This window comes from Emys orbicularis, chromosome 19 (assembly GCF_028017835.1).
Source record: "Emys orbicularis isolate rEmyOrb1 chromosome 19, rEmyOrb1.hap1, whole genome shotgun sequence".
Lineage (NCBI taxonomy): Eukaryota > Metazoa > Chordata > Testudines > Emydidae > Emys > Emys orbicularis.
In genome coordinates this window covers 19,718,156-19,738,403 of record NC_088701.1, presented here as the reverse complement: position 1 = coordinate 19,738,403, position 20,248 = coordinate 19,718,156, and the positions used below count along the sequence as shown (strand labels likewise).

General features: G+C 60.3%; 1 protein-coding gene across 1 annotated transcript in view; it reads right to left on the bottom strand.

The window, feature by feature from the left end:
- Window positions 1-1,795: 1,795 nt before the first annotated feature.
- The window catches only part of SPRYD3 (SPRY domain containing 3), a 30,644-nt gene continuing 12,191 nt past the window's right edge, over window positions 1,796-20,248 (bottom strand). The window contains exons 6-10 of the mRNA XM_065419610.1: window positions 14,300-14,449; window positions 10,270-10,327; window positions 3,837-3,956; window positions 3,119-3,276; window positions 1,796-1,930 (exon numbers count right to left, since the gene is read on the bottom strand). Of these exons, the coding sequence (XP_065275682.1) occupies window positions 1,796-1,930; window positions 3,119-3,276; window positions 3,837-3,956; window positions 10,270-10,327; window positions 14,300-14,449 (621 nt within the window). The remainder of the gene's footprint in view (window positions 1,931-3,118; window positions 3,277-3,836; window positions 3,957-10,269; window positions 10,328-14,299; window positions 14,450-20,248) is intronic.

Here is a 20,248-nt window from a genome sequence, read left to right as displayed (position 1 = left end):
AGCCCAGACGGGGGGCGGGGGGAAGGCCCCTCCCAGCGGCTCAGCTCTCATTGGCTAGCAGCCACCTGGCCGCGGTTGGCAGCCGGCACAGCCCGGGCCCCAGGTGTCCCATCAAGAGAGCCGTGGAGAGGAGCGAAGGAACCTGCCCCATAGTTAACTCTGCCCCCTAGCTCCCTGCAGCCTCGCCAGCTCTGGGGCAGGTGCTGAAGTCCCCAGCAGCAGAAACAGGCCTCCCCGCCGTGACACCCCCCTCCCACGAGGATCACGCTCTCCAGCCCAGCCCAGCCAGGGGAACCCCCGCCACGGGCTAGGGAGCTACCCCCCTAAGGAGGGCGGGGGTGAGAGCGGGAGCCACAGGCAGACTCGGAACTGGGGGGCAGCCCGGACCCGGTTCACGTGGACTCCGGGAAGCGGAAGGCTGAACCGGCCCGCAGGGAACAGCGGGTGGAGCAGTGAGGGCTGGGCCGCCCCGGAGCCTGGCTACAAGCCCAAGCCAGGGGGATGGGCCGATGGGGCACAGTCCAATCGACACCAGGCTGGGGGGAACGAGACAGTTTCCAAGCTTGCTCGGAGGGCTGTTTAATGGGGGAAGCCCCAGTTACCCCAAAGAAACCCACCCATCTGCCCTGCCCCTTACAGACCTCCTGGTGATCCCTAGGAGGGGAGACGGGGGTGGGGTCTAGGGGGCTGCAAGCTCAGGGGGCTGGGTGAGGGGCAGCTGAGATCACCCCGTGGAGGGCCAGGGTTTGCTGACTGCAGCCCCCCACGAAGGGGCCCTGGGCTGCAGCACTGTCCCCTCGAGGCCAAGCCCCAGCCTGACGCTACGCCAGGGCCCACAGCAGCCAGTGTTCGCTCGCCCTGACACCCCCAGCCCCTGACCTCAGAGGGCGGAACGAGACACTGGTCAGGGACAAAACCCTGGCCTGCCCCCCTGGCCTGTGCCCTGCCCCCTGGGAGCCTGGATGATGCCCTTGGGACTTGGCACCATGGGTCAGGCCATCCCAGCCCCCGAGGGGCAGCACGACGCTGTCATAAGGCAACCAGCATGGGCGCGAGAGCCATCGTCAGCTGCAGCGAGGGGCAGAGGAGGATGCCGAGGGCACCGGTTCTTTAGCAAGTGGGGCAGGGCTTGGGCACCCCAGGACAGCAGGGAGAGGCTTCGAGGCAGCCCAGGCCCCCATCCGCGGGGTGCCTGATTCCCCACCAACTCCAGGGCAGGCCGAGCTGGGTCAGGCAGGAGGCCACAGTGCCGTAACACCATCTATGGTAATGGGAGAGGCACCAATGGGCACAGATCTCGCGCGTGCTCAGGTGGGAGCAGGAGCCCAGGGGAGCAGCAGCCAGACAGGAAATTAAAGCGAAGAGGAATCTCGCCAGCTGGGGGGAAGGGACCAGCCCCAGACAGGGGGGTGGGAATTGGGCCTCAGGAGGCATCTCCGTCTCCGCATGTCACACCCCACACTGAGACGGACAGGCTGGGCGCAAGGCTTGGCACGTTGCTACAAACAGGAGGCTGCCCCGTGCTCTGGCTGGCGCTGGACAGAGCTGGGGGGCCGCACCAGGCACATCCAGAGCTCTCTCCAGCCACCCAACGTCCCGCCTGCAGACTGCCGGGCGCCAGGGCACGTGCGGAACCAGCTGGGATAATACTTCGGCCGCCGGCGACAAAGCGCTGCCCCCTGCAGGCAGAGGCTCAAAGCGCGAGGGATTGAAGGGATGGAGAACGTCCCCGGGGTGCCCCATGGGGAGGGCGCTGACCCCGAGAGAGGGCGGCGGATGGGATATGGCCCGTCTCCTAGCCGCTGAGCGGGTGGAGGTCCACCTTGACTTTCTCCCCGCTGCTCAGCATGCCGATGGTGGGGAAGAAGCCGCCGACCGGCACCACCGCGTCCTTCTTGCCGATGATCTTCCCGTTGCGTGTGAAGAACACCTGAGGGGACAGGATGGTGCCGCGGGCTGTTAACCCCTTCACTGCCACAACGTGGCCCCTTCCCCCCCCCGCCCAGGCCAAACTCAGTACAGCCACGGCGTCCGGCTCCATGCGGAGAGATGCCCAGTCAAGGGCCACAGCAGCTCCTTGCTGGGAGTAACCCAATCTGCAATGACCGCAGGTGCCCGCCCCTTTGCCTGCAAAGACGCTTCCCAGCATGCACTGCAGCTGGACGGGTACTCTCTGTAGCCCGGGCCTCTGTTAAACCCAGGCTCTACAAGCCCCTGGGCTGCCCCAGCCACCCCCTGCCCCTGGGCTCAGGAGCTGTAAAGCCCGAGGGGAACCTCCCCACGGGACGCAGTCTGTGCACACCCTGCCGGATGTGTACAGCTGCGGGTGTCAGCTCAGCACAAGCCGCGGGTGCAGGCCTGCCAGCCGGGAGGACTCCAATACAGCCACTCTCAGCCCCAGCCAGCGGGCGCAGAGCCCGGCGTTGGGGTGGGGTTAGTGCGCAGTTCTCCAGCACTGCTAAGAAAGCCAGTTCCTTGGAGCACCACCTGGAACAGGGGCGCATTGCTGGCAACAGCCGCTAGGGGGCGCCTCAGGCCAGGGAAATCCAGCCAGCTCGTACCCACGCCCGGCCTGGGCCAAGGTCACAGCGGGGCAGGGGGAAGAACAGGCCGGTCGGCCCCTGGGTTAGGGGCTGCAGTTTGCTGGGGGCTGGGCACTGCCCAGTCGGCTCTGATCGATGCGAGCTGTGCCAATGTGCGTCACGCCAGCGGGGTTCCAGGCGTCCCTGGGACAAGGGACCCCAGACAGAGCCACCCCGTCACTCTCAGCGGGGCCTCCGGTTCCTACCAGCCTGGATCCAAAGCAGCCACCCCCCCCCCAAGCCACCCCAGCCCCATGACACATCCTCTGTGACCCCCCCCAAATCACCCCCTCCCCCGAGTCATCCGCCCAGCGTATCCCCCACCATGCCCCAGCCCCCCGGTGCATTCCCCCTCCCGACCCCCACTGATCCCATAGCACATCCCCCAACCACGCCCCTGGCCTGTCCCCCCAGTCCCACCACATCCCTCCCTCGAGGCACCCCAGACCCCCTCTTGCTAAGCCTCCCTCCCGAAGAGCCACCCCCCCAGCCCAACGGCACAGTCCCAGCCCCACGGCACAGCCCCCAGCTCTTACCACCACTTTCTTCCCTTCGTGCTCCTGCTCCATCTCTTCCCCGTCCTCTTCCTCTTCCTCCTCCTCCTCCTCCACCTCCTGGTGCAGGTACATGACATTCCGCACGCCTCGCAGCTTGGGCTTCAGGTCTGTGGTGTCGCAGCTGTCGTCGCTGTCACCTGGGGGGGGGCGGAGGGGGGGGAGCCTGGTCACCCCGGGGCTGGGTTGTACCCCACGCAGGGAGCACCCGCTGGGGTCTCTGCAACAGGCTCGGCCCTTCGTCTCACGTCGCAGCGGCTCCAGGTTCAAGTCCCACTAAGGACACACCCCGCCCCCCCGGATCCAGATTCATTCCCGACAGGCCCCCCGGGAGCTACTACCACATGTCCTCCGCTCAGCACCGTCCAGCCACCGCAGTGAAGGCACTGCCTAGTGCCCAGGATGCCCCGCGACCGCCAGCCCCTGCCCTCACGAGGCCTGAGCCAGGGGGCGAAGCAACTCGGCCGGGTCAGCGGCACAGCCAGAAACACCATCCCGGCTTCCTGCCTTTAGCCACTAGACCGCGCTGCCTTGCTCCACATCCCCCCTGCTTTTCCGAGTCTTGTTTCACTGGCAGGGGCAAAGGTGGGGGGGGGGGGGACTGGCTGCAGCCCTCAGCACTACACTCATTGCTACAGGAGTGGATCTCAGGTCCCCGGGGGCCAGCCACGCCTTCCCCCAGCCACGTGTGGTCACGCACCTTCGCTGTCAAGGATGTAATCCCGCGGGAACATGATCCCGCAGCCCATAATGTCGCCCTTGTAGCACCGGGGCCCGAAGGGGTCGCCCACGCCGCTCCCGTGGAAGATCTTCCCGTCATCTGGAAGGAAGAAGCAGAGGAGAGGCCGCTAAGCATGGCGGGCCTGGCAGGGCGGCCCGGGAAGGGGAGCGATGCCCAGGCCCGTGGCCGCTCTTTGGGGGAGATTTCCAGCCTGGTGGCACCACCACTCTGCACCGACTGGCGTGGTCTCTGCCCGTGGGGCAGGTGGATCGGAACACTACATCCGCCAGTGGGAGATGGCACCAGACACCCGGGCCACACAGCGGCCAGCCGCACCGCTGCACTGGCGCCATGGGACCCAGGCTGGGATAGGAGAGAGCACGGGCCGGGCAGCGTGGGTGGGGGTGGACCCTGCCCAGAGTGCGGCTCTCTGCCCCCCTCTAGTGGCTGGGCCACACGGAGGTTTGGGAGCAGGCTTGCCGAGAGGAATCCTAGCTCATCAGGCTTTCGGCTGCAGGGGTTCCGGGTCAGCCCCCACTTAGGGGCTACGGGGGGAAGACGCTCCAGGTTAACAGCTGCTCTTAGGGGCTGGGATACAGGAGTAAGGGACGGGGAGGTCAGGTGATTGTCCAGGGAATCTGGGCCTTTTGCTGCATGGAGGAGAGGACAGACCTAGACGTGCAGGGTTCCCGCTGCACCGCTCCACAGCTGGACCTGCGCCAGTTGCCGGTTATGAGAGATCCCGGCATGGGTGCGTGAGGGGCTGCGCTGACCTTGCCCACCGAGGTGGTTTGCTTGTCATCTCCAGCAGCTAGGGGGGATGGGTGTATTCGGGGGGGATGGGCTGCATGCACCCCCACCCCGGTCTATACCAGGGTCTGCCTCTGTGCAGATTGTGAATTGCAGAGCGAGCGCCCACGTTACCGCAGGCCGGGGAGAGAGATCGCTCAAAGGGCACTGTGCCAGCGGCCCAGGCCTCACCCTGCCCTATCTCGGCTCCCTTGCCAGCCCTAACCCGCCCATCTCCTCAGCCCCCGCTGCTGGCTGTTCTATCAGCTGGCCCCCAAGCCCTGGACCGGACCCAGGGGGCTGCCCACCCGCCAAGCAGCACCAGGCCCTCCTCTTCGCCCTAGGAGACCCCAGCGCCCAGCCGGCCATGGCGTGCACCCAGGGGTGCTGCAAGAAAGCTGATGCACTGGGGTGAGCTCCGGGCTGGGGCCACACGCTGAACGGGCTCTCGTGTACCAGAGAACAGCCGGGGGTAGAAGCCGAGCGTGGGAGCCCACGTGAAAGGAGCCGGGGGGGGGCCGGCTGTGCAGCTGGTTCGTGGACGTGGGCCGAGGAGCCACAAGGCACGTGGGCCAGGCAGAGGGCGGAGGCCGGGGGGGAAGAGGGGGGGGTTGTTTTGGCAAACAAGGGAGATGCACCCAGCGAAGGGGCGGTAAATATTTCTCCCCGTTGCCAGGGCAACCCAAGCTGGGAATAATACTGTGTAAACATTCCTGTGTGCCGCCAGCGGAGAGCGAGCGCGCCTTGTAGGGGATCCCCTGGCTCCTGCCACAGGCGGGGGCGGGCACCAGGGCCCATGCGGGATAACTGGAGGGAAACAGACCCCTGGAGGCCCGGGGGAGCAGGGCTTGCCGGCGTACGGTACTCAGGGGGTCTAGGGAAGGCTTAACCCAGCCCCTCCAAGGGATCCCATGAGAAACTCATCCCCTGCACCAAGTCACTGGAGATTTTCCAACCTCCCAGCGTCTCAGGGCACCAGCAGGGTGCAGCGAGGGGGCCAGGGCTGGGTACTGCCCCCATGCAGAGGGAAGACCCCCAGTAGATCTCAGCCCCTTGCCCTCTGCAGCTGCCCAGCTCACCACCTCCCCACAGGGTCCCATGCACCCGCTCCTCAGTGCCCCCGCATTCCCATACATCCCACCACACCCCCACCCTCCTCTCCTCTAGCCTCTCGGAGCTAGGCTGGAATCCTTTCTTCCTTGCCCCTTCTCCCCCGCCAGCATCACAGAGCTCCCACGCCGGGGGGCTCCGCCCCACCCCCTTTGCTGAGCTGGGGCCAGAGCGACGTCAGGTGGTGCGTTCTACCCATGCCTGTGTCTGGTCAAGGGAGGCCAAGAGCTCGACCCTCACCCACCACGATGAGGCCCTGATAGTGACTGGCACCAGAACCATGCTGCGAGCGTGGGGAGCGTCCCTCGGTCTAACCCCGGAGAGACGAAGGCCAGCGGCTGCATGGGACAGCAGGAGACATAGGTGCGCTGGGCCCCGGCTAGACTCCGTGCTCCACTCACGCCCAAAAGTCCTAGTTTGGAAGGAGACGGGCTCCTTGACGTTTGTTTTTCTATTAGCCCCAAGGGAGAGCAAGGCCCCATTGGGCCAGGCCCAGCTCCTCTACCCCAAAGAGCTTCCAGGCTAAACAGACAAAGAGTGGGAGGGGAAACTGAGGCACAGCCAGGGGAAGCGGTTTCTCCAGGTTCACCGAGGCAGAGCCGGGACTAGACCATGCTTCCCAGCACCCTAGACCATGCCGCAACCTCAGTCAGCTATTAAGGCCCAGGCACCCAGCCATCAGGCTCGCCAAACCCAACTCAGACTGTGCTGGGGCTGCCGGCCAGGCAGCTGAGCTCCAGCGACATGGCAAGCTCCAAACGGGGGGTGGGGGAGGCCGGGCTGGAGCCACGAGCGACTGGCTGGGGCAGCCGGGGAAAGGATGACGCGGACAAAGGGAGCTGGGAAACCTGGATGCAAGTGGGTCACAGCAGCTGCCTCCGCCCACCCCCCCCATGCAGCCCCCTGCACACCAGGCTCGACTGTTTGAGAGCTGGCCTGGCACTGGGGCATCTAGGCACCCCCCAGGCACCCGGCTGCAATGCCCACCATGGGCAGCAATGTTCAGCTGCCCTCAGCTAGCCAGCCCACCGGGGGGGGCGGGGGGGGGGGGAAGGGACGATGGGCAAGGAAGGCCCCAGGCCTCCGCAAAGACCCACTGGCCCAAGAGAGCAAGCCGGGCACTGCAGGCCGAAGATCTCCGCTTGTGAGCGAGCCACGGGGGTGGCTGGGCTCCACTGAGGCCTCCCACACTCCTCACAGATGCCTTCAGCTCACGCCAGCCACAGGCCTGGCAGAGATGGGGAGGGGAGCGTCCGAGATAGGAGGGTGATGAGAGCCAGAGCCAGAGCCGGACACTCAGAGGCAGCAAAACAAGAGAGATTCCCCCCGACTTGCCAGCCAGCCACAAACCAGGGAGCTGGCAGGAGCGAGGGATGGAGGGAGAGGGCCACGTAACGAACAGGAGCGCACAAGGGAGTTTAGGGCCGGGTTACCGCCCCTCGCTTCTTCAGACTCCCCCCCACACCCCCCGTGGGACTTCTTCCAATCGCCCGCAGCACGAGCGGATCAGAGATGCTCTCGCCCGTGTGCATCGCTACCTCCCAGCCTGGGCTCTATTGCCCGGACATTCCCCCGGTGTGGGGCTGATTGAGTGGCTTTGTTGTGGTTCCGTGGAGCGCCCGTGTCTGCCAGAGGTTATGGCAGCTCAGAGCAGCAGCTGGCACCGCGAGGCTGGGTAACACGAAGGGAAAAAAGGTGGGAGGAGATTTTTTTCCAGGAAGAGGAGGAGGAGGAAGGTGAAGTGGCCAGCGAAGGGAAGTGGGAGGCAGCAGATCGAATACTTGGATGGGAATTTGAATGTTCCCCTGGCGCCGAGCACTGGAAAGAAACCGCCAGGAACCAAAAGCGTTTACAGCTTTTCCTTCAGAGAGACAAGTCAGACAGTGAAAATAAAATCCTTAATCAGGCAGAAAGTGAGCCCAGGAGGTCGGATTGCCCATGGAGGGGAGGGAGGGAACGCGGAACGGGGGGGGAGACGGCTCTCAACAGCTTCAATCCCAAGGGAAGGGCCCCAGGGCTACCAGCCCTGCTGTCTTGGAGCCAGAGGACCCGGTAGGATCATGGTGACCAGGCCTCCATCGTCCATCGAGGGTTGAGACTGCCTCTGCCACTAAGAGCCGAGACTGAAGGGCTGACCTAGGCCAGGGAAAGCAAGAGGGCAGGCTGCCCCCACGGCACCCGCAGACAAACCCCCATCACCACTAGATGGTGGCAATGGGGCTCCTGAACCAGGCATTGGGAGCCCAGAACTGGGTGGCTCAAGCAGAGATGTTGACACCACCCAGGCACTGATGGATGTAAACATCCTGCCCTCAGCAGCTTGTGGCCTAGTGTGTAGAGACCTGGGCTCTATCCCCAGCTCTGCCGCTGGAGGACCTAGGGAAATCTACTTCCCCGCCCCGTGCCTCAGTTTCCCCATCTGTCCTACAGGGATAAGGCTACTGCCCTCCTCTGTAAAACGCTTTGAGCTCTGCTGCACCCAGCTCTTTTCAAGCCCCTTCCCGAAAGCATGGCTGAGCCTTGGCAGCAGCAGATGCAGGTGGCGCGGCGTGCGCTCCAAAGCCACCCCCCGAGCCAAGCAGCCCCCTGGCTCCAGTGCAAGCGGCTCCTTGGAGATTGGGTTGTGTGGTTCCACGCACCTGGCCCGATGCCCAGCTGGTGTAGCACGACAGGGATCAGGCCCGGGGGCCCCTAGGGAGAGGTACAGCACGGACACTTAAAGCCCAGAACGATCAGCGCAGGAGCTGGTCTTCGCAGCGAGCATCTCCAGAAGCTCTCCAGCCGCAGAGGCAGCAGGTCACAGAAACAAGCCCCCAAGACAGACCCTGCACTCAGCAGCTGTTCAGCTCCCAGCTGGTGGAGCGTGCTGGGCGGGAGCAGCCACAGTGGGACAGCTGGCTCAACATGCTCGTAGCTAATTCTCAGCTGATGGGGATCAGCCGGAAGCCAGCAATACAGTCCAAGGCAGGGGAGAGAACCCCCGTCTTCAGCTAGCCAGACCTGCCAGCTCCTTCTGGCCTAGTGGAGCAGACACGGCGCCAAGAGGGAAACCCCGGATCTCGCTGTTCTCGTCGATTTTAAAGGTCAGAAGGGACCATCATGATCATTTATTCTGACCTCCTGGACATCGCAGGCCACAGAACCTCATCCGACCCTCTAAGGAAAGGCAGCTGGAGGCTCCAGGGAGTCCAACCTCCAGATCCCTGGCCGATTGCTCTGCCTAAGAGCCTGATGCTGCGAGGTGCCGAGCACCTGCTAGTCCCCTGGGCTTTCACAGCGAGCAACGCAAGAGCCAGCCTCGACTCAACTGCTTATCATGAGCCCCAGGAGGGGGAACGTGTCCATACCTGGGCCTGCAGCCCTCAGTGTTTGAGCCCAGATTCCATACAGGGGCTGGGGGAGAACCACCCTTCACGCGGCTCTGTGAGCAGAGGCAGTAGTGGGGATGTTACTGGAACCCCGCTGGCTGGCTCACACAGAAGCAGAGGAGACTATTACAGAGGAGACTGTTAGCTCAGGCAGGAGAGGCTCACGATTTTAGACCAAGAGTCGCCGGTTCAACCCCTGCTACAGATAACCCACAGAGGGCGGCTGCATGTTTGGGTACTTCGCAAATTAAGAATGGTTCGCTGTTCTCCTTGGGGTGCAGACTAACGTGGGCTAAATTCAAAGCAGGCGGAAACGAGCATCAGGGACCCAGAGGAGAGTCCGGCAGCCGAAAGGGGTCAGGACAGCTTTGATGTAAGAAGATTGGAAGGCACCAGCCAGATGAACTGAGCCCCTAGTGGAAATAACTGATCCCCCAGCCCTGCTGGAGTGCAGTGGGTCTGACCGGATCCAGCTCACGGAGCAAGAGGACTCACAGCTAAGAGAGAACCACTATCATCCAACACAAGCCGGAGACAGGCAGATATGGCAGCAGTCACCAGCGGGGTTGTAAGTAACTGGAGCTACCTGTGATTAACCAGCTTTCCCGGCTGATAAAACTTGTGACCCAACCCCGGGCCTGCAGTTTGCTGCCCTGGCTAAGACACTGAGATATTAAAGAGCATCAGGCCTCCAAGCCCCTCAGGTAGCTTGGAAACATGCAGCATTGATGGTCTGAGACAGCAGCGACCCAGCTGTTCTGGTGGGCTGCCAACTCCCTGGACTTCTGCACTCACGATCCAGACCCCACGGCGGAGAGGCTGCCCCCAGAGCAGAACGAACCCCGGACCCTTTGCCATTAAAGACATTTTCAAGTGTTCCGGCAAACGTTCAGCGCACGAAGCCCTGTGACATTTAAGCACCTAACTCCCTTACCTGCTTTTGAACACTCCCCCACTAAACACTTGGTGTCCGGTGTTGGGAGTGTGACACTTCCCCCGTCCCCCAAGTGGTGTGCCCTGGGCTGACTGCCCGTGGGTGATGCTTCTGCATTCGGGAAGTGCATGGTTAAACTGGGAAGGGACAGCTTCCTTGGGGTCTGGCCAGAGACTTAGATCCCTCCCCATTCCAGTCCTGCCTCGCTCACCTGCATGGTAGGCCACAGATCCTCTGCTCCAGCCGGGATGGCGGTTTTTCGGGTAGTCCTAGGGCAGAGAGAGGAGGGAGGGAGGGTGGGTCTCATGACTTCACCGGTTATCACCTAGAGTCCCAGCGGCGGGAATTGCTAAAATATTTCCCTATAAATTGGGAGATTGCCTTTGGCCTTGGGCTGAGATGGAAAATCCAGCTGTAAAAGCACAGCAGACACATCCCCCACCCCTGGCGCCACGGCATGCCCCTTCCCGCCATCCCCGACCGAGGCGAGGGGGGCCTGACAGCAGCTGCTGTGACTCGCTTGGCTTCGGGAAGGGGAGGGGAACCGGACCCTGTGCAATCAGAGCGCTTGGCCCATGCGAGAGTTAATTGGGAGGCCGGGGCATGGCCTGCCTCGGGTGCGTGACTCACCGGCAGGTAAATCCCTTGGGATTAGACGGCTGCGGTGCAGTGAATGAGGACGCACTGCACCGAGACCAATCCCAAACCACCGGGGATGAGGGAAGCCTGCCCGAAGGCTGCCAAGGCACCGGCATGAGTCAGGGGTGACTCAGAGCTACCTGCTCCCCAGCGCTTTCTGGCGCCCGTTTGAAAGATGCTCCCGGGACCTACGCAGCAACTTGCTCCACCGCGGCCCAGCCCTGTGCAGAGCGTGGGTTGGCTAGCGCCGCAGCGGGAACGCAACGGGGCCGGGGACCCAGTATAGAGATGGTCCCGTTGCATCCCTCAGAGGGGCTGTGGTGCTGCCAGTGCCGGCAATATTATGCGGCGATCGGACAGGAAGGATGGTCCAGTGGTTAGGAGGCAAACCTGGAACGGAATCAAGGGGCTGCTCCTTGGACAAGTCACCAGGGCATGTCTACACTGCATACTGAACCTGGGCTCTGAAGCCCCCCCCTTCCGTCCACACACAAATCGGTCCGACTCAGGACACCAAGCCTGCAGGATCCGGCTCCTAGGACCCTGCTAGGACAGTGGGTCAGAGCCAGAGTCCCACGGAGCCTCGGCTCCGAGCCCCGGCATTCAGCAGTGTGGATGCCTGCCAAGCTGCAGCCCCGAGTCAGGTCAGCGCAGATACGTTAGCACGGCTGAGACCCGGGTCCAGCAGCTGCAAAACCAGGTTCACAATGCAGTGCGGACACTCGACTCCACCAGCCCCGGTCCCACACGTCCGGGTTTAGGGAACAGTTTAGACGGATTCCGAGTCTCTCTGTGCTTGTTCCCCACCTGTACAATGGGGATAAGAGAACCGCCCTGCCTCACAGGGGCGTGTGGGGTTAAATACACAGAAGGTCGTGACGTGCTCAGGGTAGATGGAATTTAGGGTTTCCAGCTGACAATGCTGTGACCCAGCGTGGCCTTATCACACTCAACCTGGCCTGTCCCCAGGAGACCGCTGGACCCAAGCATCCATTTCCACCTGTTTGCCGCACTCCAGCTCCAGCAAAAGCAGGCAAGGAACAGCGGGATTAGACGGGGTCGCTTCTGGCTCGTTCCCAGCCCGGGTTCTAGGGCCACTTCCTGCCTGTTGTGGGCCATTCACCCCTGGCAAGTTGTTGCCCTGTTAACGATTTTGAGTCCTCCCTTCTGAGTGGAAGGGCAGCTTCCTTAGGGGTCTGGCGATGGACAGGCTCCCCCCTTCATTCCCGAGCTCAACACCGCCAACCAACTCATGTGAAAACTACCAACAGTGTGGTCTTTCCTCAGCGCTTACCTCTCATCAAGTCATCTTAATCACCAGTCATCAGCCCTAGATCTTATCCCAAAGTGCTTTCCAAAGAGGTATCATTGTCCCCATATTACAGATGGAGAAACTGAGGCATGGAGGGGAGAGGGGAAGTACCTTGCAGGCAGACCTGGGAACACAAAACACCTTCTCTCTTAGGGAAGAAAGTGCCTAAGAGGGGCTGCGTTGGTCTCATTCGTTAGGCCAAGTCTGCTCTTAGAAGTTTGAGCAGCAGAGCTATCGCCGTCAGGGTAGGTTTTTGCCAATGCGGCTATGCTGGCGAAAGCCCTAGTGTAGAGAGTTATCCCGGTATAAAACTGCTTATGCCGGTATCGCTTATTTCACTTCCCCAAACCGGAATAAGCCGGTGGGAAAAGCCGGCAGAGTTAACACAGCAAAACCTAAGTGCAGACCTAGTTTTACATGGTCTCTGCGGAGAATGCCAGCAGAGGTGCCCGTTGCGATGGTGGCCTTACGATGCAGACGCTCCCCCGCTAGGAACTGAACTGAGAGCCCACCCCCTCGTTTCATGCAGTGCCCGCAGAGCAGTTTCCAATCACTCACTGTCCCAGATTAGGGCAGTAGGTTGTCATCAGACAAGGCACAGCTGGGTAACAAGCAGACCCCTGTAGACAGGAGCTGACCTGGCAGGAGCAGGGAACCTGGCAGCGTGGATACAGCCACCCCCAGGGCCGGCGCTCACATGGCACGGACCTGGCAAGCCTGCCGTGCCGCGAGGAACGCTAGCCGCAGCAGGGGCCAGGAATGCGCTGCATCGCCCGGGAGGCGAACGTGCGTGCGTGAATCCAGATCACATGTCGGGACAAACACAGAAACAGATGGCTGCGTTTGACAGGAAAGGGGCAGGGGGTGGTTTGCATTCTCAAAGGGGAGGCAGCACAGCCTAGAGGGTGGCGCCCATGCCACAATCAAGTGAGACCTCGCAAAGAGAAATGGGCCTGGCTAGATAATTCACCTGCCGGGGTGGTGGGTGCCTGAGAAGGGGCTTTTAATAAACAGGCACAATAATAAAACATGCAGCTTGAATAGAGATCGGGGCACCTCTTAGAAGCTAAACAGGGTCAGGCTGGGTCATCCCATGATGGGAGATCTCCTCAGAACAACCATGGAAGGTCTAGGAAGCACCTAGGTTCTATTCTTGGCTCTGGCCTGCTGGAGACCTCAGACAAGTCACTTCCCCGCTCAGTGCCTCAGTTTCCCCATGTATACAATGGGGATAATGATACTGACTTCCTTTGTAAAGCACTCTGAGATGTGCTGCTGAGAAGAGCTAGGGGTTATTCACAATGACAGAGCCAGGAGGGACCTGGGCACCTAGTCTGTAACCATCTGAGAGTAAAAAAACATCCACACTTGGATCCATGCTCCTCAATTACCCAACTTCTCAACAATGCTGCCATGGGGGGGAGGATTATGCCATCACAGCCTCTGGCCTTGGGTACCCAGCCTTGGCAGTGGAAGGAGCTGGAGATGGCAGGGGACGGAGGGTGATGAGAACAAATGGAAGCCCCCACAACTGAGACCCAAGCATCTTTGCTCATTAGCTGAAGCCGCAGCCACAGGTTGAAGGCAAAGCAACGTCTCCATGTCTGGCGTTACAGACCCTTTGCAGAGATGTAGTGCTACCGTGCTGGATTGGACATCTGGGCACATTAGAAAGATCTAAACCAAGTGCTGACAGCCAACGGCGCCAATCAACCCTCCCACCCCACCCCACCACCATCTCTGGCCCTCCTGCCCACAGCTACCCATCCCCAGGCTCTGTAACTCCGGCCAGAGAGCCTGCACGTCGCAGACATTAACCTTCTCACACCGCTAAGTGGGAGCTCCCTCCTACTGAAACTGAGGTGTGGCAAAGCGAAGAGTCTGTAGACGAGATGGGAAAGGAACCCAGGCGAGTGGGTCTGCTCCCCACTCTCCCTAAACATGGGAACGAGTGCTAACAGCCCTAGGAAGGTCTAGGTGACCAGAGACATTACCTAGGACTTGATCTGGCCTTAATCACCCTTGTATCCGAGCCCCAAAACACTCACTTGCAGATTTGATCCTCCCACCCATCCTGGGAGGTAGGGGAGCATTATCCCTATTGGACAGGTGGGAAACTGAGACACGGGTCAGATTAAGTGACTTGCTCAAGGTCACGCTGGACGTCGGGGGCTAGGCCAGGAATTGCAGCCGGGTCTCCCGAGCCCCAGCTCAACCCACTCTTGCTATCAGCAGGCTCGCGGACAGACACAAATCGGACGGATGTGTGGGATCCACCCAGTGGCTTTACCTTCCGGGCCAGGCCTAGCGCGATATAGCACTTCTCCCCGGGGTCTACGATCTCCACCTCAAAGTAGTGGCTCCTGGTACTCAGGGGGTGCCTTGCCTGGGCCAGCCCAACGTCGATGATGCTCTTTCCCTTGCCCACGTACTCCAGGAGCTGCAGAGAACAGGAGAACGGAGTCAGCCCCTGAGAGCAGACGCGGCACCAGAGACCCACAAGGCAGGGACTCCCATGGCAGCGGTTCTCACCTTTCCCATGCCAAGACATTCCCAGCTCCTCACCCCCCAGGTGCCTGTTCACAATTCATAGGTAGCGAACCCCTGACCTGCAGAATGACCGATTGTCTGCCCCGGAAAGGTCCCCTGCACGGCCACAGAGCAGGCCCTGCTGCTGTCTGCATTGCTCAAGTGACCCAGAGGGGAGCCTGGGCTGCAGGTCCCATCTGTCCCCAGCCTGGGAGCGTTTCGTAGCCCAGCGGGGAGCAAAGAAGAATGTCACTCAGCTCTTCGGCCCACTTTAAAGCGATGGCGCTAGCACCAGGTGAAGTGAATGGCTTATGGAACAGCCTGTATGGAAGGAGACCGGCTGCATCTCTACAGCCCTTTGGGTGGGGTCACTCAGTCTGGCTCAGTTATATAGCGCTCTAGCTCCGCCCAGTGGGAGGGGCTTATGCCCCCAACACTGGGCGGGGATGGGGGCTCAGACAGATTTCAGAACTGAAGGTCGGTAAGTTTCAGCAGAAGAGGGAAAGGAAGTGACAGAAGCCAGCCAACCTGCTCGCTTTGGGATTGGGATACAGAGAGGCATCTTCTAGGAAGCAGAATGAGACCACTCAGCCCTTTCAAACAAGCCAGGGACAACCCAGCGACGACAGCTGTTTTAGGCTACCCCCTCCCTCCCACCACATCACCCAGAATGCCCCATAGCCAGCTCCCCAAAAGAGGCAGCCGTCCCCGAAAAGCCCTGGGGTTGGGGAGGAAAGGGGAGTCATAAGAAACAGCTTCTGTTGGAGAGAAAAACTAGATCGTGTCCCAGTGGTATAGACTGAGTTAAACTGATCTCACTTGGGATCTGGCTAACTTTGGGAGGGCAGTGGGGGTGGGGAAGAGAGATAAGAAAGCTGCACTTTCTGTCCCAGTTGCTCTGGGGATCCAGAGGGAATTGCAAAATCTGGGTTTTTCAGGAGGAGAAGGGGATGTTTACAAGGCCGGGAGCTTTGCAGATTCATGAGGCAAGCCCTATGTCACGAGGTTTTCTTTGGACAGCGCCCGACATTCCAATTGTTGCGTCACAGACATCAGCTTTTGTTTCCTGCCTCTAGCAAGCCGGGCCCTTGTCCCACCTAACGCAGCTGCGTGGAAAAATATCCCTTCAGGGATCATGAACGAGACAACCTCACACCCTCCTTTGCTCCCCAGGGCTGCCTGGGCTCATCCCTTAGGAAGAGCCTTATTCACACGCACGAGATGAGAGTGGCAAGAGCCGATCCACGACGTCAAAGGCCTGGCGATCAAGAAAACAACACACCAACTGGCTGACAGCTGGAGCTGACAGATTAGTTTGCACCAGGCCCAAAGCATCTTGTCCATTTTAGCTCCCCGACCCCACCCCGCGTCTCGGAGCCCGGCTGCATGTTGAACCAATATTTGCTGGCTCCTGCCAAGCCATGGAAAGGGTCAGTGGTTTACATTTTTCCACTCAGTCGCTGCATTGCCACGGGATTCTGAGAACTGCTCATCCATCTAAGCACCAAAATAAAATCAGCACGAGGCTCTGGAAGACGAAGTCAGCTCGGGTCACTTCTTGACAAGGAACAACACTGGAAAGAGACTGTGAATGTTCCCCTGCTGGAAGAAAGCAAGCTTAGAAGAGGAGGATACCTACGTAGGATTGCATAAAAGAGCATGTCAGCTCTGTCGATTAGGACAGCAGATAACACACGTGGCTGCACACTATGCATGCAGGTGGCGTCCAGACAGGGCCGGGGCCAATGACAGCACCAGACCAGGAGCTGGTTCTACAGGTTGATGGGAAGGAGCCTGCTCACCATCACATGAAGAGTTTCATGAGCACAGCAACTGCTCTAAAACACCGTGAGGGGGTGAGGGGGGGATGCAGAATGCCCAGGGATTTGTGGGGGCCCCCAGCTGTGCAGAGCCAGGAGCTTGCTCAGAGCCAGGGAAGTTTTTTCCATGCTCTTATCAATCCACTGTAGGTACGAACATGGCGCCCATCACCGCAGCATCTGGGCATATCACACTTGTCAGTGTGTTTATCCTCCTACGCCTGCTGCGAGGCAGGGCCGTTATCCCCAATAGCCCCGAACTGGGACACAGACACACCAAGTGACCTGCCCACAGTAACACAGGAAGTGTGGGGCAAAGCCAGGAATTGAAGCTGGGTGTCCCAGTCCCCAGGCTACAGCCCTCACCTCTGCTAGCTCGCGGCAATACACAACCAGAGCACGTGCTCCAGGCCAGAGCACGGCATTCAAACCGGAGCACGTGTGGAGAAGAGCCACTAGGCTGACCAGGGGAACGGAGCCAATCTCGCAAGAGGAGACAGGAGGGGCCTGGCCTGCTCAGCCAGACAAAGGCTGAGGGGGATCCGATTGCTCTCGGTAAATGACACTGGGAAGGGGGAAGCGATTTAGGAGCCAAAGGACAATGCTGGCACAAGAACAAATGGGAATAAACTGGCCAGGGAGCAGCTGAGGCTGGAGAGGAGGAGGAAGTTTGCAGCCTCAGTAGGAAGGGTGGGGGCAAGCGCCCTACGGAGTCTGAAGATGGAACCTGATCCATTTCTGGGCAGGATGATGTGATGGGGCTCCCACAAAACCGGGCATGACCTCAGCGACCACCCACTCCAGTCCTATGGCTCCACACTTCGTGCAGGACAGCTGGCATCTTGCAGAGCAACTCCAAAGCCCTCGAGGCGGGGAGCATCAAGACATTTGGGGGGAACTTTGGCTCCCCTGAAGTCAATGGCGGACCCCCCTTTCGGTGGGGGGGGGGGCGGACCCCCCCCCCCCCCCAGCCAGTGGGGGAGGATTTCCTCATATGGTTTTCAATTCCCATCCCCTGGAAACTTCTCCGGACCTAATCCAAGCTGCATTTGGGGGGCGACATTTCCAGGGGCTTCCCAGGTTGGGGGCCACAGGCTGAGACCCTTTGGTGGCTCCCCCTCCCCACCCCATTCCCTAAAACCTGGGGAAGGAAATAGGCTCCGGGGATGCTCACAACACAAAAGCCACCAGCAGGGCTCCCCCTGCCCCACAAGCTGGCAGCCCCCAGCTGAACAGCCACGGAGCCCACGGGTTGTAGGATCCTGACCTCTGACCCCTAGCATGGGAAGATGCCTTCAGACCCCAGTGCTGGCATTCCAGAGCCTGCTTGGGTACCCCCTTTCTAGGGGCAGGCTTGGCACCCACCAGTGGGGCCCCCTGGCCCTGGCAACCTTCCCACCGGCAGCTCATGCCCCTCGGCTGCGACTTGCCCCAGCGAAGGCGCTGGCATGCACGCTCCTCCCGGAGACATGACGGGGGCATTGTTTACCCAGCGCCATGGCAGCACTCACAGCAGTGGCGGTGATTCACCCAGCGGTGCTGCCCACAAAACACCTTAATCCCCCTTTAATTAGCTGCTTTAAAACTAGTAAGGCATCGGCTGAATAACAGACTCTCCGAGTAGCGGCTGCCCGCCTACGCCATCCAGCCCCGCCCTGTGCCGTCCATCAACAGGGACTCCCCCCCAGCCCTACACAATCCCTCCCCCACTGCGTTCCAGCTCAGTGCAGCACCCTCCCTCGTGCCCCATTCCATGGCCGTACACCCATACACCACCAGGTTTGCCTCGCCCGCGGCAGAGCTCGGAACGCTCTCTGTGCTAACTGACGACGACAGCCCCCTCCATAAGGGTTGCCCCCGTGTCTTCCGTGAGGTTCAGAAGCAAACAACTCAGAGAGCGAGCGACAGGACCCTCAATAGCTCGGTTGCGGCTGGGGCTCAAGTAGATGATCGCACACAGACACTTCAGGCCTTAAGCAGCTGTAATCTGGAAGCCTCGCGTTGCAGGGCACAACGGAGCGGATCCCAAGCCGCGATGGGCATGCACAGCTCCTATCTGTTTTGACGGGGGGGGGCGGCGCTGAGCCCCTCTCAGGAGCTGGCTCTGTGGTGGTGCCGTGGGCAGCCCCTGTGCCAGGAAAAACACACCGCAAGGATCGAGGACAAGATGGAGAAGGCTCCCGTGCGGGGAACAAGGCACAGAGCCGGAGAGTGGCTCAGGCAGCCCATTGAGTGTATAGTGCCCTTCTGGAAAGGCGGACCATGCTGGCTGGTCCCCTAGGCATGAGTTCTCAACCGGGGGGGGTAGGACCTGGTGTCAGGAGGGGGCACACACGCCCACCTTGCCTTTCTCATATTGCTGAATGGAGTCTTGACTTGATGGATGAAGGTCCCAGGGGGTCCCTGTATGGACAAGCCTAAGAATCCTTTGCCATGGGCAGGAAGGGAGGCAAGGGGGCGGATGGGGAAAAAAAATCAGCCCATAATCCCAGTAGGGCTTCTCAAGGGGGCATCTGTGCCACCCTTGCCAGCTCCCCTTCAGCTGATGCTTCCTAGCAGGCAGCAGGATTTGGAAAAAGCAAGAGGCCCGTGCAATTCCCCAGGACGGGGAGCGTGTGCGGGGAGACGGCCCGGGGCGATTGTGGCGCAGACTACGAAAATTCCAAGACAACCAGCTTTTTGGGAGCAGACAGACACATGGTAAAACTGCCCTCTACCTCCCCCCTCCCAGCCAGCCGGAGCGCCCAAACCCAAAGCAGGCCTTTCATCAAGGGCCGTCAGTAATAAGATTGTCCGAGAGAAGAATGTGAATTATGTGCATTATCATTTCCTGACAGTCTGGAGCTAAAACGGAAAAGCCCTGGCTAGAGATTCAAGGGATTGGGGGAGGGGGAATTTAGCACGGGCAGTTATTCAGCACTAAGGGTGGCAAGATGGAAAGGAACAATCTGCAGTCTCCCCTTCTAGGCTGGCCCAAGGGCGGAGGTGGTTTTCACCAATTGTTCTTTCCCGGTGGTTGGAATCAGAGAGCTAGCGTCAGTCCGAGATGATTAAAATCTCTGCATGGTGCAGTGGGCAGAACACAGGGAATTTGAAAATCATGTCCCAGGCTTTCAAGTGATTGTGATTCGGAGGCCCCCACCTCAATGTGGTACCCTCTTAGAGGGACCTAATTCTCAGAAAGTCCCGAGCACCCGCGTTCTGGAAACCAGGCCATTTGATCGGTGGTTCGGACATGCAAAAAAAAATCACTAGTCGCTTTCAAAGACATCGGCTCTGCTATTGCCTTGCTGGGTGGCATGGGGCAAGTCCTCACCCCCTACCCTGCTCTGTGCCTCAGTTTCCCCATCTATTACACGACAACGACACTAACCCTCCTTTATAAAGAGCTGAAATATCAGGCTCTTAAGTACATAAATCTGGGCCCCGTCCCCACAGTGTCTGAGCCCCTCACAATCCTTAGTGTATTTATCTGCCCAACCCCGCTATTATCCCCATTACACATGGGGAAACTGAGTCACAAAGAGGTTAAGGAGGAATTTTGTTGTCAAAGGCTCAAATGGCAGCTGGGTGCCTAACTCGCCCTGAAAATCAGTGTCCCCCTAAATGACTTGCCCAAGGTCACAGTCAAAGTGGGGACCTGAACCTGGGCCTCTCAAGCCCCAGGCTAGCACCTTAACCACTAGGCCATCCTTCCCCTACAGGCCGCTTAGTCTCCCCGTTGAAAAACTTGGCCGTACTCTCCATCGCAGCGTCAAGCTGCAGCGTAGAATGCGCAGCCTCGTCTTTGGATTCTAACGAAGCAGGGCTGAGACCAGCATCGGAACACTGAGTACAGTTCTGGGGTCCCCCTTTTTAAAAGGGGGGTTAAAAATTGGAGAGGGAGCCAC